Source organism: Trachurus trachurus (genome assembly GCF_905171665.1).
Source record: "Trachurus trachurus genome assembly, chromosome: 1".
Lineage (NCBI taxonomy): Eukaryota > Metazoa > Chordata > Actinopteri > Carangiformes > Carangidae > Trachurus > Trachurus trachurus.
This window is the reverse complement of record NC_139891.1, coordinates 33,507,911-33,522,155: the sequence shown is the minus strand read 5'-3', so window position 1 is coordinate 33,522,155 and position 14,245 is coordinate 33,507,911. Positions and strand designations below refer to the sequence as shown.

The window sequence follows — 14,245 nt, the reverse complement described above, 5'->3', positions numbered from 1 at the left end:
GATCAAGATAACCTCAGAATAATAAAAGGCTGCTGTACGATGACGTCTGAAGTCACTGATCATTTCCTGCATCTTTTTTCCCCCCTACATATACGTATATATATTATTATGAATATCTTTGTAGTCGTCTCTCCTCCTCCCAGCTGCTGCTTTGTGTGCATCCATTTTTATTAAACGACTTTGTTGTTTTATGACTTTTTCCGCCATTAACGTCTGACCCACGGCCGCAGGAAAAAAACGTCAGCTTTGTAACTCAAACACTCCCTTGATGTGACTCTTTACCTCTGAATAATAATTGATCCCTGCTCGGCGCTCGCTCTCGTTTGTGCTTAGAAAATAAAATTAAAAAAAGAGGGCGGAGCTTTGACCTGCCTGAAATGTCGGCCATTGTAAACTGGCTGTACAGACGTATATAGATGATGATTTTTTTTTACCTACCCATCATGCATTATGTCAGCGCTGAGTGACGTACGTGCTCAGACAGGGTTCCTACAGCTTAAGCCAACTTAAATTTAAGACTTTTTAAGACGTTTTTAAAGCCACTTGAAATGAAATTTAAGACCGACTTCACAATAAACACAAATGCAAAAAAAAACAAAAAACAAAAAAAACGTCACCACATCTATTACATAGGGTTAGGGACAATTTTACCCACTTTCCTATGTGATCCAAGGTAAAGTGACTGCTACATGAATGATTGGGGGGAAAAAAAACTGATTTGGGAGCTGGTGGCGGTGAGAAATTTAGCGTTGACGACCGCCACTAACTTCTCTATGTCAGAATGTTACCAATTATTTTGAGATTTGAGACTAATTACAATCATAAAATACCACTTACCAAATGTGTTAACATTTTTAAGACGTTTGAAATTTTGATTTAAGACATTTTAATGCCAAATTAAAGGGCAAGGCCTTGTTTTTAGATGACTGAATTCAATGCCTTTTAAGACTTTTTAAGGATCCGTAAGAATCCTGTCAGAATTCATCGATCCAAGTAGAGACGCTGCTGAGATTTCCCTAACAACACCGAACGCATCGCACAGGAGGAGGCCTGTTGTGTGTGTGTGTGTGTGTCTGTGTGTGTATATGTGTGTGTGTTACAATGACAAGGAGGTCAGTCTTCCTCGGGGCGCAACACAACACAACACAACACAACACAACACGACCCGCAGCTTCACATCACAGGGGACGGTCCTCCATTCTGCTCTGCACACAATGACTTCTGTGTGTTTACAACAATGCTGACATCGCCGAGTAACCCCCCAACCCCCCACGCCAACCCCCTCCTCCCCCTCCTCGTCCTCGTCCTCCTCTCTGTCTCTGTAAACGTAGCTGGTCCCTGACGCCGAGACATCTGGGTTCAAGTTTATGTGAAAAAAATAAAATGAAAAAAACAAAAACGAATGAATAAAAGCGAGCAGAGAAGCTGAAAGTGAGAGAGCGAAGTGTCGGCGGCTTTTTCCCTTTTCCTTTTCTTTTTTTTCTCCTGCTTTTTCTTATTTTACTCCCTTGTTCATCTTGACAAGCTGTCAGAGAGAGAAAGACCAAAACACAGAGAGAGAGACAGAGAGAGAGATGATTCTTCTCTCTTGTTTTCAGAGGATTTCCTCCTTTAAAAGTCTAACAGAAGTTAAATGGCCCTCGCTGTCTAACAGGCCTGATAGACACTGGATTTTATTTATTTTTAAAGCTCTCACTGGTCTCTTACCATCCTATATTAACTCTTCAGTATCTTTTAATGCAAGTCTCTATCATACATTAGAATTTGGAAAGTCCAGTTTTTCTTCCTGCAGCACTCTGCAACACCTGAAACTAACCACACTTTGATCATTAGGACTCATTTTACCTCCTGTTTTTAAACTAGACTTATCTGTTTTCAATTGATCTTAATTTGTCACTTTTACGTTTTGGTATTTCGGATGTGCTTATATGTGTTTCAAACGTTTTGTGTTTTGTCTCGGCTATCCACCTTTTTCCGAACGTCAAAAACGTAAGCCGTTTTTTGCTCTTCCGGTGGAATTTTATGTTTACGTTTCCATGCATGGATTTTTTTTTTTCAATGAAAGTCTGTAAAACGCATGGATCATCACACCAGCTTTTAACAATGGATATCACACAAACTGACATCCGTGTTACAGTAAAAGCCAGCGTTAATAGATTAATAGATCCATGCGTTTACCGCAACTATGGCAACGACTGAAAACCATGGAAACGTAAACGTACAATTCCACCGGAAATGCAAAACCGGCTTCCAGTTTTGACCATATATGATGATATGATATCATTTATAATATAGCCGATTTATGATATCACTAACACTATCAAGTTAAAATAAAAGTTATAATAATAATTATTATTATTATAAATCATCAATGCTCTTCATAATTCCCCCGTTAGCTTTATTTACGCTGGTGAATAATGGCGTTGAGCCGTCGTTGGGCTCCAAACTGGTTCTTCAGGGTTTCCAGTATCTTTGTATCTTCACTTTGTGTCAACACTGGGTGTAATGGAGGTCACGTTTCCTCCGCACACTGAGCTTAACTATTCATTTTCTCTACGGGTCAAACAAAAGAAAAAGTATCTCCAACATGAAAAAACCAGCTGAAGGTTTTAAACTTCCAGGTTCGAGCTGAAACATTTTAACGCTTCACAGCTCGATCAGATCTGTCTCTTGTGTTTTAGAGGATCAGACCTCAAGTCTTTGTTCTGATATAAAAAATGAATCATTATTTTCTTTTATATTATTCATTTCCATCCTGTGTGGACGCTCGTCCTGTTTTAAACCATAAAAACACTGAGTGTGGTCTGGGGTCTAACTGTGGTTGTTGTGACGTTCGGGTTTGTCAGCCAACGTTTTTTTCCTTTCCTTTTTTTTCCTTTTCTACCTGCGTCCTCACGTCAAGGCCGAGTCATAATGAACTCCTTTTCACTCTTTGAATTGCAAATAATTGCCTTTTGTTTCCGTGTCATTTGTTGTGCAAACCTCATCTGTCATGTGTCGTCGTATAGAAATGGCCCTCAGCCTTCACTTCTCCACCTCGCTCTCTCCCTCTTTCTCCCTCTCTGCCGCTGCTCTATTGTTCCTCCTTCCCCCCCTTCTCTCTCTCTCTCTCTCTTTCTCTCTCTCTGGGAACTACATTTCCCAGGGTGCACCTGTGGGTATATGATTGCAATGCAGGCTGATACAGAATCCTTTAAAGAGGAGTTTGCTTTTGGTTATAAAAGAGTCTCGCATTAATGTGGATGAATCTACTACGTTACCCACACTTGTTAAAGGGATAGCTCAACATTTTGGCAAATTGGCCCATTGCCATAATCCCTATAGTCATAGCAGTAGGTTCATTACCTTTAATTGTCGGTGCAAGCTATTTTTAGCTCTGAGCAGCTCACGGCTCTGCTCCGCCGTTGTAAAAATGGCTTGCACCGACAACTAAAGGTAACGAACCAATGGACCAAATTTGCCAAAATATTGAACTATACCTTTAATGGGTGCATTTTCGATAAATATATTGTTTTGTCTTATTATTTAGTGGTCGACTTGCCCAGCATTTCCTAGTTTGGGTTTCCCGGACGCCGAATCGCTAGTTGGCGTTGTTTATGGTCGGATCTGATCGTCTTCCAACCTCCGACTTTCATTCTTGATGAATGAAAACATTCTTGGCAAATGTTTTCACTTTCGTCCGCCTTGCACCGGTCCAAGAATTTCACCGTGCACCGCGGAGGCTCATGGGAAATGTAGAGTGAAAACACTTCTGCTTTCCGAAACTCCTCGTAATCCCAAACTCAGATTGAAGCTAAACAAGGAAACAGAAAACACAACGGGAGCTGAACTCGTCACCACGACTCGTTGACAAATCTTTTATTTAATTAGATCTCATTACAGATTCATCGTGTTTAACCACGAGGCTCCGATCGGACGACGACATCCCAGATTATTCTCTTTAAGTCGGAGCCATGACAGCTTAACTCTGCCCTGTTATTACCAGCTCATTAGCCGCGGCTGCTCTTGTTTGGGAAACACCGAGGTGCCACTTAGTATTAATTAATTGTTAACGACGATCCGACTGACACACACTTTCACTATGACTCCATTAATAGTGGATTCACAGCCAGAGCCCGGGGTGCAAAACACACACACATACACACAACCTTAAAGGGATAGTTCAACATTTTGGCAAATTGGCCCATTGCCATAATCGCTATAGTCATAGCAGTAGGTTCGGTACCTTTAATTGTCGGTGCAAGCTATTTTTAGAACGGTGGAGCAGAGCCGTGAGCTGCTCAGAGCTACGCTACGGAGGCTCATGGGATTTCTTGGTTTCCCTCATCAAACTCATCAAATACACAATCCAACAACTCCACAATGCTCTGGTGGACATGTTGTGACAAGTATGGCAATGGGCCAATTTGCCAAAATGTTGAACTATCCCTTTAAACTTAAAAAGTCTTAAGTCTTCACAAAGTACACACACACACACACACACACAGACACACACTCCTCCATGTCATCGATCAAGTACTCTTGAAAAGCAAAGTGCTCAAATCTGAGCTTTGACACAACGTCGGCCGAACCCAGCAAACATTCCTGCTGCACCCTGTGTGTGTGTGTGTGTGTGTGTGTGTGTGTGTGTGTGTGTGTGTGTGTGTGTGTGTGTGTGTACTCCAAACACAAACTCCAAACCGTGCATGAGCCCACATGGCATCAGCGTCCAAAGAGCTCAGGTAGCTCATATAACAAACACACACACACACACACACACACACACACACACACACACACCCAGTGCTTACATAAAATTTAGACTGAGTGGCTGAACAAAGTGCAGTTTGAGGAAGTGAAGAACAGAAGAGACGTGTCGCCTCTGAAGACTCAAAGCTTTGATTCCTGAAATTAAAGAGAAGTTGCTTTTCCCTCGTGTCGTTTATTTCATTCACTGAGTCAAATAAAACCTGTTTAGGTCACACTTTATACTAAGTTCACACTGTTAAGCATGAATAAACACTGAATTCTTCATTTATAACACATGAATATCCATTATTATGTAGTTTATAAGCACAGTTAGTGCTTATCAATGATGATTTACCAGTGTTTGAGTATTCATGTGTTATAAATGATGAATTCAGTATTTATTAATGCTTAACTAATGCTTAATAGTGTATACTTATTATAAATATCAGTTTTTGTGGTTCTGACCGAAGAGAAGAGCAAATTCCTGCTGTATCGTCTTTAAATTGATCTATTGATCATTGATCAGCTGAGTATCGGCCTCTCATTTCCTGTAAATTTCACATTCAGGTTCATCAGATCATTTGGTTTCATAATGATGTCGTTTGCACACGTGCATCTGACTCACACATACACACAAGATAATAATGAAACATCCAAATACAGCACATAAAGAAGAAGATGAAAAAGAAAAAGAACAAGAAGTAGAAGAGAGTAAAAGAGAAAGTAGAGTCAGAGTGGCAGCAGCAGCAGGAAGTGATTTGTTACTAATCAACTAATCAAAGGTTTCACCTCCGAGTGACTCTGGAGAATCAAACACATCTTCAAACAGAGAGGAGGAAACAGCTTCCTCCCTCACACAGTACAAACTACAAACAACAACAACAACAACAACAACAACAACAACAACAACAACAACAACGTCCCGTCCCTCAGAGACTCAGAAGAAACTAATTTTGATTCAAGAAACGACCTGAGTTCTTCTGAAAGATTAAAAAAAACCTAAAAAACACAAATAAATCTTTTCTTCTGCTGCAGCGTCACACGTTGTCACCTCCTGAAAGATCTCAACAAAACCAAAACTAAACAACCACAACAAGACGTGACGCGGGTTCGATTCCCTGTGGTACTTCTGAAAAATGTGTGTTAACTGGAAAAGAGCAGTGAGGAGTACGCTGCAGGAAGAAATAAAGCTTCACACACACACACACACACACACACACACACACACAGTGACACACAGTGACACACACACCTTCTGTCGACATCCACTCGGTGCCAGCGGTGTATTTAACCCCCCCACCCTCCCCCCTCCTCCCCCCGACTCTCTCACCCCAAAGAGAGCAGCTCCTCCTCCCACAGGGCTCCTGGTTGGCATGGAGCACACACACACACACACACACACACACACACACACACACACACACACACACACACACACACACACACACACACACACACACACACACACACACACACACACACACACACACACACACACACACACACACACACACACACACACACACACACACACACACACACACACACACAGAGACACACACAGAGATTTACAGCGCTGGCACCGAGTCTCTCTCTCTCTCTCCTGATGAGATGAGCCATGTTTTGTTTTGTTTCCTTTTCAAAAAAAAAAAAAAGGAAAAGCCCCATGAAAAGAAAGAGCAAGATGTGAAAGTAGCAGGACGAGGATCTCTGGGGGCGTCCATCTGTCCATCTGTCCATCTGTCCATTACTGGAATAAGAGCTGAGAGGAGGAGAAGGAGGAGGAGCGATGGATGGATGGATGGAGAGAGATTTGTTCAACACTCAAATGTTTCACTTCCTCCTTGTTTTTCTCCTCTTCTATATTTATAAAGAAGTAAAAGTCGCCGCCTGGAGCCTCTGGTTGTTTAACACGAGTTTATGAACTGGAACTTCAATAAAAACATTAATACGTATAAAGTTTTGTTGCCTCTCTTTCATTTGATCTACGACGATGGTGAAGGTTTGTGTTGGAGTTGAGCAGCAGAGAAGCTGAACGTCCTCGTTTATATAAAGAATGTACAGGAAGATGTTTGGAGATTTAAAGGGACAATGAGGAGTTTTGGAAAAGCGAAGCGTTTTCACACTACATTTATGAGCCTCCGCACCGTAAAATTCTTTGACCGGCGCAAGACAGACTCATGTTTTCATTCATCAAGAATTAAAGTCAGAGGTTGGAAGACGATCACATACCGTCGTAGTTCCCACCATAAACGGCGATTCGGCTGCGTTATTCTCATGAATCGCCACGAAACCGAAAGTAAAGAAACGCTGGAGCATTTCCACCACCACTAATAATAACAAAATAACGATAGAGACAAAACGATATATTTATCGAAAATGGGCCCATTAACAAGTGGTAACGTAGATTCATCCACATTAATATGAGACTTTTTTATAACCAAATAGAAACTCCTCGTTGTCCCTTTAATCAAGTAAAACATTTAAATGTCAGTTTCACTGCAGAGTTTGATGAAGTTCAGGATCTTTGTGTCACAGGTGCATCATAAAAACCTCTGTGATCTAATAACATGATGCGTTCATGTACAAATTAACTTATTAGACAATAAAAAAACTCTAATATTTAAAAGTTGTGTTGCAGAAATGTGACAGAAAGAAAGTTTGGGTTTGAGTTCAGCAGCAGGAAACATTTAGTTTTTATCATTAGATTTGACTGTGATGAGCTGTTGATGTTGTTTTTTGCACGCTTGAATGTTGCTGTTTGGTTTTTTTCCTGGTTTGTAGTGAACGCAGCGTTGGAACCAATCAATGCATCTTTGCACAAAGCAGCAGCTGCATCATAGAAAACTCTGCTCTGGGTTTTACTTTTTTACAAAATACTCAACGTTAATAATGTAAACACGTCTGATTGGAGCAGAGCTTTACTGAGCCTGCAGCTTTAAACCACTTTACATCTGAAAATATGAAGTTTAGTTTCCCTTTTTTAGGGTCTGATGACGTAAACCTGGGCTGAAGTTGATGAATATTTACACTTTTCTCTCCTGGTACCTGTAATTACACTGATTATATCCTCACCTAATGTGTTACGGGGCTTTTTTTCTTATTTTCTTTTCTTATTTTTTTACCAAATTCAATTAAGAAACCATTTTATAAAAACACACATGAGGTCTAAGTGTGTGTCTGTGTTTGGTTGTGCAGCAGCCTGATGCAGCGCTGCACAACTGAAGCCAGCAGCTCTGAGCCTAGATAAATAAATAAATAAAAAACATAAAATAAAATAAAATATACTAAAAAAAAACAGCAATCTGCCAGTCAGACTCACACCTCGCTCCTCTCTCCCTCTCACAGTCTGTCTCTCTGCAGCGCGGCCACAACCTCTCAGCGATCAGAGGAGCTGCTCTCTTCTCTCTCTATGTGCCAGAGGAATCAGCAGTTGGGCTGTAATTGCTACCAACTAATAACGTTAACCTTTCTCCTGGCAGATCGGCCCCTACACTTTATTATGGGTGCGAGCTCCCAGGGCCACGGAGAGGCAGAGGGGCCGGGGGGGGGGGGGGGCCCACCGTGTCCACCGTGTCCACCGTGTGAGACGTCCACCCCCGTTAGCTGACCTTCTAAAACCAAACGTCTTCATTACAGCAGCAAGGAGAGGAAATAGTTGTTTCATTTGTTCTTTGTTATTTTTGGAGACTTTGGTTCTTTGTCTCAGGAGAGAAGGTTTCAAAAAAACACTACAGGTGAATAATAGGGTAAAAAAAATTAACTAACAGATATCACCATGAAACTTCCCAAGTTTATCACTTACATTCAGACAAATATTTTTTGTATTACAAGTTTTGTCAAATTTTATGTTTAAATGTGAAAAAGGGCAATATCTGATGAAATATGCGCTAATTTGCATACATTTCCAGAACCAAAATCTGAACAATGGATAAAGCCACTTTCAAAATTCTTGTTTTATTTTGTTGACATGTTAGAGTCAGAAGTTTTTACAGAGGAGGGTTTTGGATATCTCTTTCTATCACTCTGTAAATGAGAAAATACTGTCACCAGCCCTAAAAAAAAAAACAATTTCGCCCTGTTTTTAGGAATAAAATGTTGTATAAATGAGGCTGTGAATGATATATCAACAATCCTCTCTGTAAAAACCTCCAGAATATAGAAAGGGATAAAACTGGAAGGTTTGGTGTCTGTAAGTGCTGCTGAAGTGGAGATTTCAGGCTCAGAGTCTGAGGAAAAACTCATTTTGAGAAAACAGCCTTGTCAATCCGACGGCCCGCCGGCGGGCCCCCGGGGGGGTTTTAATCAGGGAGGTGTCATAGAGGATGTCACCAGTCACTTGAAATAGTCATGCCACATATCGTTGGAAAGCTAAAACTCTTGTGATTAAAGATATGCCGACCATTCCTAAATATAATCATCACAGCAACACTCGAATCAGACTATAAACATGCTAACAAAGTTCGTAAAAAGCCGATATAACTCACGATTTGTGTCAGGGCAGGCTCAGGATCACAGGGTTTCCCCACAAACTTGGTGTCGTTACATTCAGAAAAGTCCAGTAAATCCAATCCAGTAAAGTATTTAGTCCAAAACACACGGTTGTACCGGTAGATAACCTCATCCCGCTGCTGCATCTTATGAAATTACGCATTGTATATCCAGTAAATCCGTTTATTTCTCCTCATAAGTCCGGCGTTTACATGAAAACAATGTTTATTTCACTTTTCAAAATGGCGCTGCCCTCTGACCTTTCGATTGACAGCTCACTCGACCAATCACAAGCTCCCTGTCCCCGGCTGCCGCCTGCAATAGCGAATGAGTGGCTGTGTCTCGTGAGGAACATCCCCCCCGACAGCTCTGAATGGCTTCAGCCACGAGGAACCGACCCCCATGGCAACTGTAGCATTGAATAGCCAATGAGATTACGAAACGAACGATGTGCTGCATTCACGGTCCCTGGGAAAAGGCAGCACTGCCATTTTCATGCGTAACTTTGCAAAAGCTGCACTTTGGCGCATGTATTGTTTCTCAATGGCAACTTTAGGAAAACGCCTAGATATACACTTAGAAAAACATGTGTAAAATACTAATTTTTAGCAGGATTGTTATCAAATTTGAACTGGGGCCAGGTAAGGCTTCATGCTGTAGTCCCATTGTGTTTTCCAGCTAAAATTCTCAGCCACACTCATCTTCAGGCATCTGATTGCAACAAAAAAATTCAGGCGAGAATAAAAACATTCTAATTCAGTGTGCTCCCACTTAGATTACTCAATGATAGTAGCACTTATAGTGATTATTTCAGTTTGGGGGAAAAACTTCAGAGTGATACCTTTCAAAAGAGACCAAGCCCATCCATATTCTCCAAACAGTTCAAGAACAGCATTCAATTTACTTTGGGTACGCCTTGGAAAGGCGAATATTACAGAATTTATAGGAGTGACAAGAGGTTAAAGACTTGTACTGTAAAATTCCATAGATTGTTAATGCAAATTGTACTTTTATGATTGGTTGCGGATACGGAGGAAATTACAAATTTTGGAGCCTACATCATAGTTCAGGAGAGAGAGAGCTTTACAATGACACCTGACATGGCATGGCTCAGACAACAGTAGCATGTTAACTTTTGGTGAATTTAGGAGAAAATCTACAGACGAAAGAGACAAAATGAAGTAAAATAAAAACCTAAATGTGGATTTTCTACCATTTCTTTAGACTTTTCTGAAAGAATACATGCTAAGGAAGAAAAATAACCCAAAATGAAAAATTGATCAGTGCATGAAAACACAGTGTTTTTGCCTGTTAGTGTCTCTCGCCTTAATGAAGAAGAATATTTAGTGTTTTCTACTTGGATTCTACTACTTGAAGACAACACAGTTTGATCATTAAACAGTGACAAACACGGATGTCAAATCTCCAGATCGACACTGAACACATCGTCCAGCTGACCAACAGTCTCAGCTCTCAGGTATCACTGTGTTTATTCCATCCAGTCGGAGCTCTGCATGGCTTCATTAAGGCGACTCAGAGAGACACCGTTCCTCCGCTGCTGCTTTTAACTCCAACCCGCTGACCCACTAAATCATTAAAACAGCACTAATTAGGCTGCGAACGTACAGGAGCGAGAGGTTGAGATGTGTAAAAAGCTGCACTTTAACTCACCAAACATTCAACATTCTGCTGTTTTAGTTGGCTTTTTGTTTACACTGCTGCTGCTGCTGCTGGTGCTATGGCTCCTTATGGCTCCACACTGATCATCACACCAACCAGAGGTCAGAGATTACAGCCAAAGCTTTTAATTTCACCACCACCTCCTCCTCTCATTAAAGGGCTTCCTTACTAAAAAGCTGCACCGTGCAGCAGCAGCAGCAGCAGCAGCAGCAGGAATCAGGCCATGTGAGTTATTATGCAGCGGTCGGATGGGTAAGTAGGTGACGGGTCAACAAGCAACATCTGGACACAGAGCTGCATCCAAAAAGATAACACACAAGTGGAGCTGCTGCTGCTGCTGCTGCTGCATGCAACACCCCAACTCCTCTGCTGCTGCTGCAGCGATGGAGGAGATGGAGATGGAGGTATAGGAGGAGGAGGAAGAGATGGTGGTAGTGGTGGTGGCGCTTTAACGACCGATAAAAGCCAGATTAGGAGCCGGGGGGAAGAGGAAGAGGAGCCGAGGAAACCCAGAGAGAGAGGTTAGGAGATCAGAGGGGAGGGGGGGGGGGGGGGGGGCGAAGAGTGGACGATAATCTTGCCATAACATCAGGATAGGTCGATGTAACCGGATTAAAGTGAGCTAATGAAATACACCAGATATGAGGGATTGGGGGGGAGGAAGGGAGGAAGGGGAGGGAGGAGATGTATGGAGGAGAAAATCCAAAATAAAAGCCGATGGATGGATGGGCAAAAACAGGAAGCAAGAGGAGCAGGAGGAGGAGGAGGAGGAGGAGAGCTCCACTAGTTTAGAAAGACAAAGACTGACACATGTCATGAGCTAGAGGAAAGGAGGGAGGGAGGGGGAGGTGGGGGGCAGTTATAAATATTATTATTTAAAAAAACAAAACAAAAAAACCCATAATAATGTATGTAAAGGCAAACTGCGCCAGGCTGAACTCTCTCTCGGCGTTTCAACAAGTCTGATCCCGGTGTTGAGGCACCACCGAGCACCGCGGCGTCTCTCTTCTCTACACCTCCCCCCTCCCCCTCCTCCTCCTTTTCCTCCCCCTCCCCCTCCCCCCACCACCACCACCTAAAATACAAAATTATTTCCTCTGTGACATTTTTTTCTCCCCCCAATGCAGCAATGCGCGCTCCCAAAAGCCGATTTCCAGGGCAGCGGAGGAGGAGGAGGAGAGAGATAGGGGAAGGGAGGGAGGGAGAGAGGGAGGGAGGAAGGGGGCGTCATGTTTGGAGATTGGGAGCGCGCCTCCCCCTCCTCCCTCCCTCTCTCCCTCCCTCCTTCTCCACCTTAAACCACAAAACTCAACCCCCGGAGGCGCGCGCACCGCACTGCCTATAGCCGCGGCCAGCTGATTGGCCGCGGCGCAGCTCCATCTGCACCACGTGACACGTCCTGCTTACAATAAATAAACAGCTATGGAATAATGTATAGAAAAATGTCCAACGAAATCCCCCCACCCACCCACCCACCTTCTCCCCCTCTCCCTCCCTTTCCTCCCTTTCCTCTCCCCTCTCTCCCCTCTCTCCAAGCAATAACACAAAACAATAACACCAAAAACCACGGTCGGTCACACAGGTGAGCAGAACAGGTGAACCCCCCCTCCCCTTCCCCACCCCACACAGCCCCCCCAGTCCCCCTCCCCACCACCGCTGCTGCCCCGGCACCAGAAAACTTGAGAGCGGAGGAATATGATCAGTGCAGCGGCCGCGGAAAATGACAGCTTCATACATTCATACATAGAGAGCTATAGGTTTTTTCCACTGGACAGCATATAGACCTATAGACACTCACTCATTCACTCATTCACGCTGCCCCACCACTAAAAAGAATAGAAAGAAAACACAGGAAAACAATCACAACACAGTTCCCCACCGGACCCTCGGACCCCCCTCCCCTCCCCTCGCACCATGGACTCACAACAACACACAATGCCAAAAGCGAGCTTACCTACACAGTGAATGAGTTTGTGCCTCCAAGAGTCAAGTTCCTGCCGAAAGCCGCGCCTCTCTATCGTGCATTGCTGCCTTTTGCACAGACTCGCCATTTTCTATCGGCCCCTCCCGTGGGCGCGCACATACTGCTGGGCTCGTCGCTGCTGCTGCTTCCCCTCCTCTCCTGCTGCTGCCTGCCTGGCTGCGCGCATGCACGTCACCGCCGGTGGTGGTGGTTGGTTTTTATATTCTTACAGGGGGCTGGGTGGAGTGAGATATGACTGACTGTGCCTGACTGAGGGGGACGGGGCTGCAGCATCCCCCTTTCTATAGCCTCGCGTTTTATTTGTCCCACCCACCAAAAGCAGCCCCTCCCCTCTCTCCTCTCTCCCTTCTCTCCCCCTCCATCCTTCCCCAGCATCTCTCTTTTTTGCTCTGCGTGGTGGGTGCTGTCATTGGGTGGGTTTAATGGGATGTTTGTCTGTTTTAATGTTGTATAGGGCGCAGGCAGCACATGGCGCCTAGCCTGTGCTCCAAATTTGCCATGGCTTAAAGCTATGTATGTGTGTCAAAGGGCGCGCGGGTGTGCCGGGGATTTAGAAATGCGGCATAAAGACACTGCATTGTTTAAATTAACAGATGTGTTACAGTATAAGAGACTGGACTGGAGCCGCGGATTATAAAGCGCGATGTTTACATACAAAGAAGCGTTGTTGTGTTTCCTTCAGGAGAAAAGGAAAAAGTGCTGGAGTGTCTTTTTTTATATTTATTATATATATATATATACAGTATATATGAACACAACTGATCCCTACACAGCTCCTGGACACACACACTCTGGAAAATCCCCTCCGTGTTGTTGCTGTGAGGCTCCGTGGGTCGTCCAGGAACATTTCAGTGACATCACTGATATTCATTTTTATATTCAGAGGAATATTATTTAGCCAATTAAAGGATTATCACTAATTCTCCTTTCATGGATCAGCTCGGTGCTTAATACAATAAAGTAGCCTAATAAAAGCTCCATTCACTAAATTATACAAAATACTCACACAGTTGGTTTTAATTGAAAAGGGTGTGTTCAAATACAAATGCTTGAAGTTCAATGGTTCTTGATTAAAATATCATGTACAATTCAAATTAATCAACATTTTTAGACACTTTAATTTTTGGAGCAGGAACTTCAAATCCTGGAGATAGATAGATAGATAGATAGATAGATAGATAGATAGATAGATAGATAGATAGATAGATAGATAGATAGATAGATAGATAGATAGATAGATAGATAGATAGATAGATAGACTTTATTGATCCCAAGCAGGGAAATTACAGTGCAGCAGCAGCATTACACAGACACACAGTGACGATAACAACATATAGTATAAGAATATAAAGAATAAGATTA

At 42.9% G+C, this 14,245-nt stretch overlaps 1 protein-coding gene across 1 annotated transcript in view; it reads right to left on the bottom strand.

Moving 5' to 3' along the window:
- lcor (ligand dependent nuclear receptor corepressor) overlaps positions 1 to 12,950 on the bottom strand; it is a gene marked incomplete at both ends in the record, with an annotated part of 91,105 nt that extends 78,155 nt beyond the window's left edge. The window contains one exon of the mRNA XM_083970304.1: positions 12,854 to 12,950. Coding sequence (XP_083826430.1) covers positions 12,854 to 12,950 — 97 coding nt within the window. The remainder of the gene's footprint in view (positions 1 to 12,853) is intronic.
- Between the last annotated feature and the right edge of the window lie 1,295 nt (positions 12,951 to 14,245).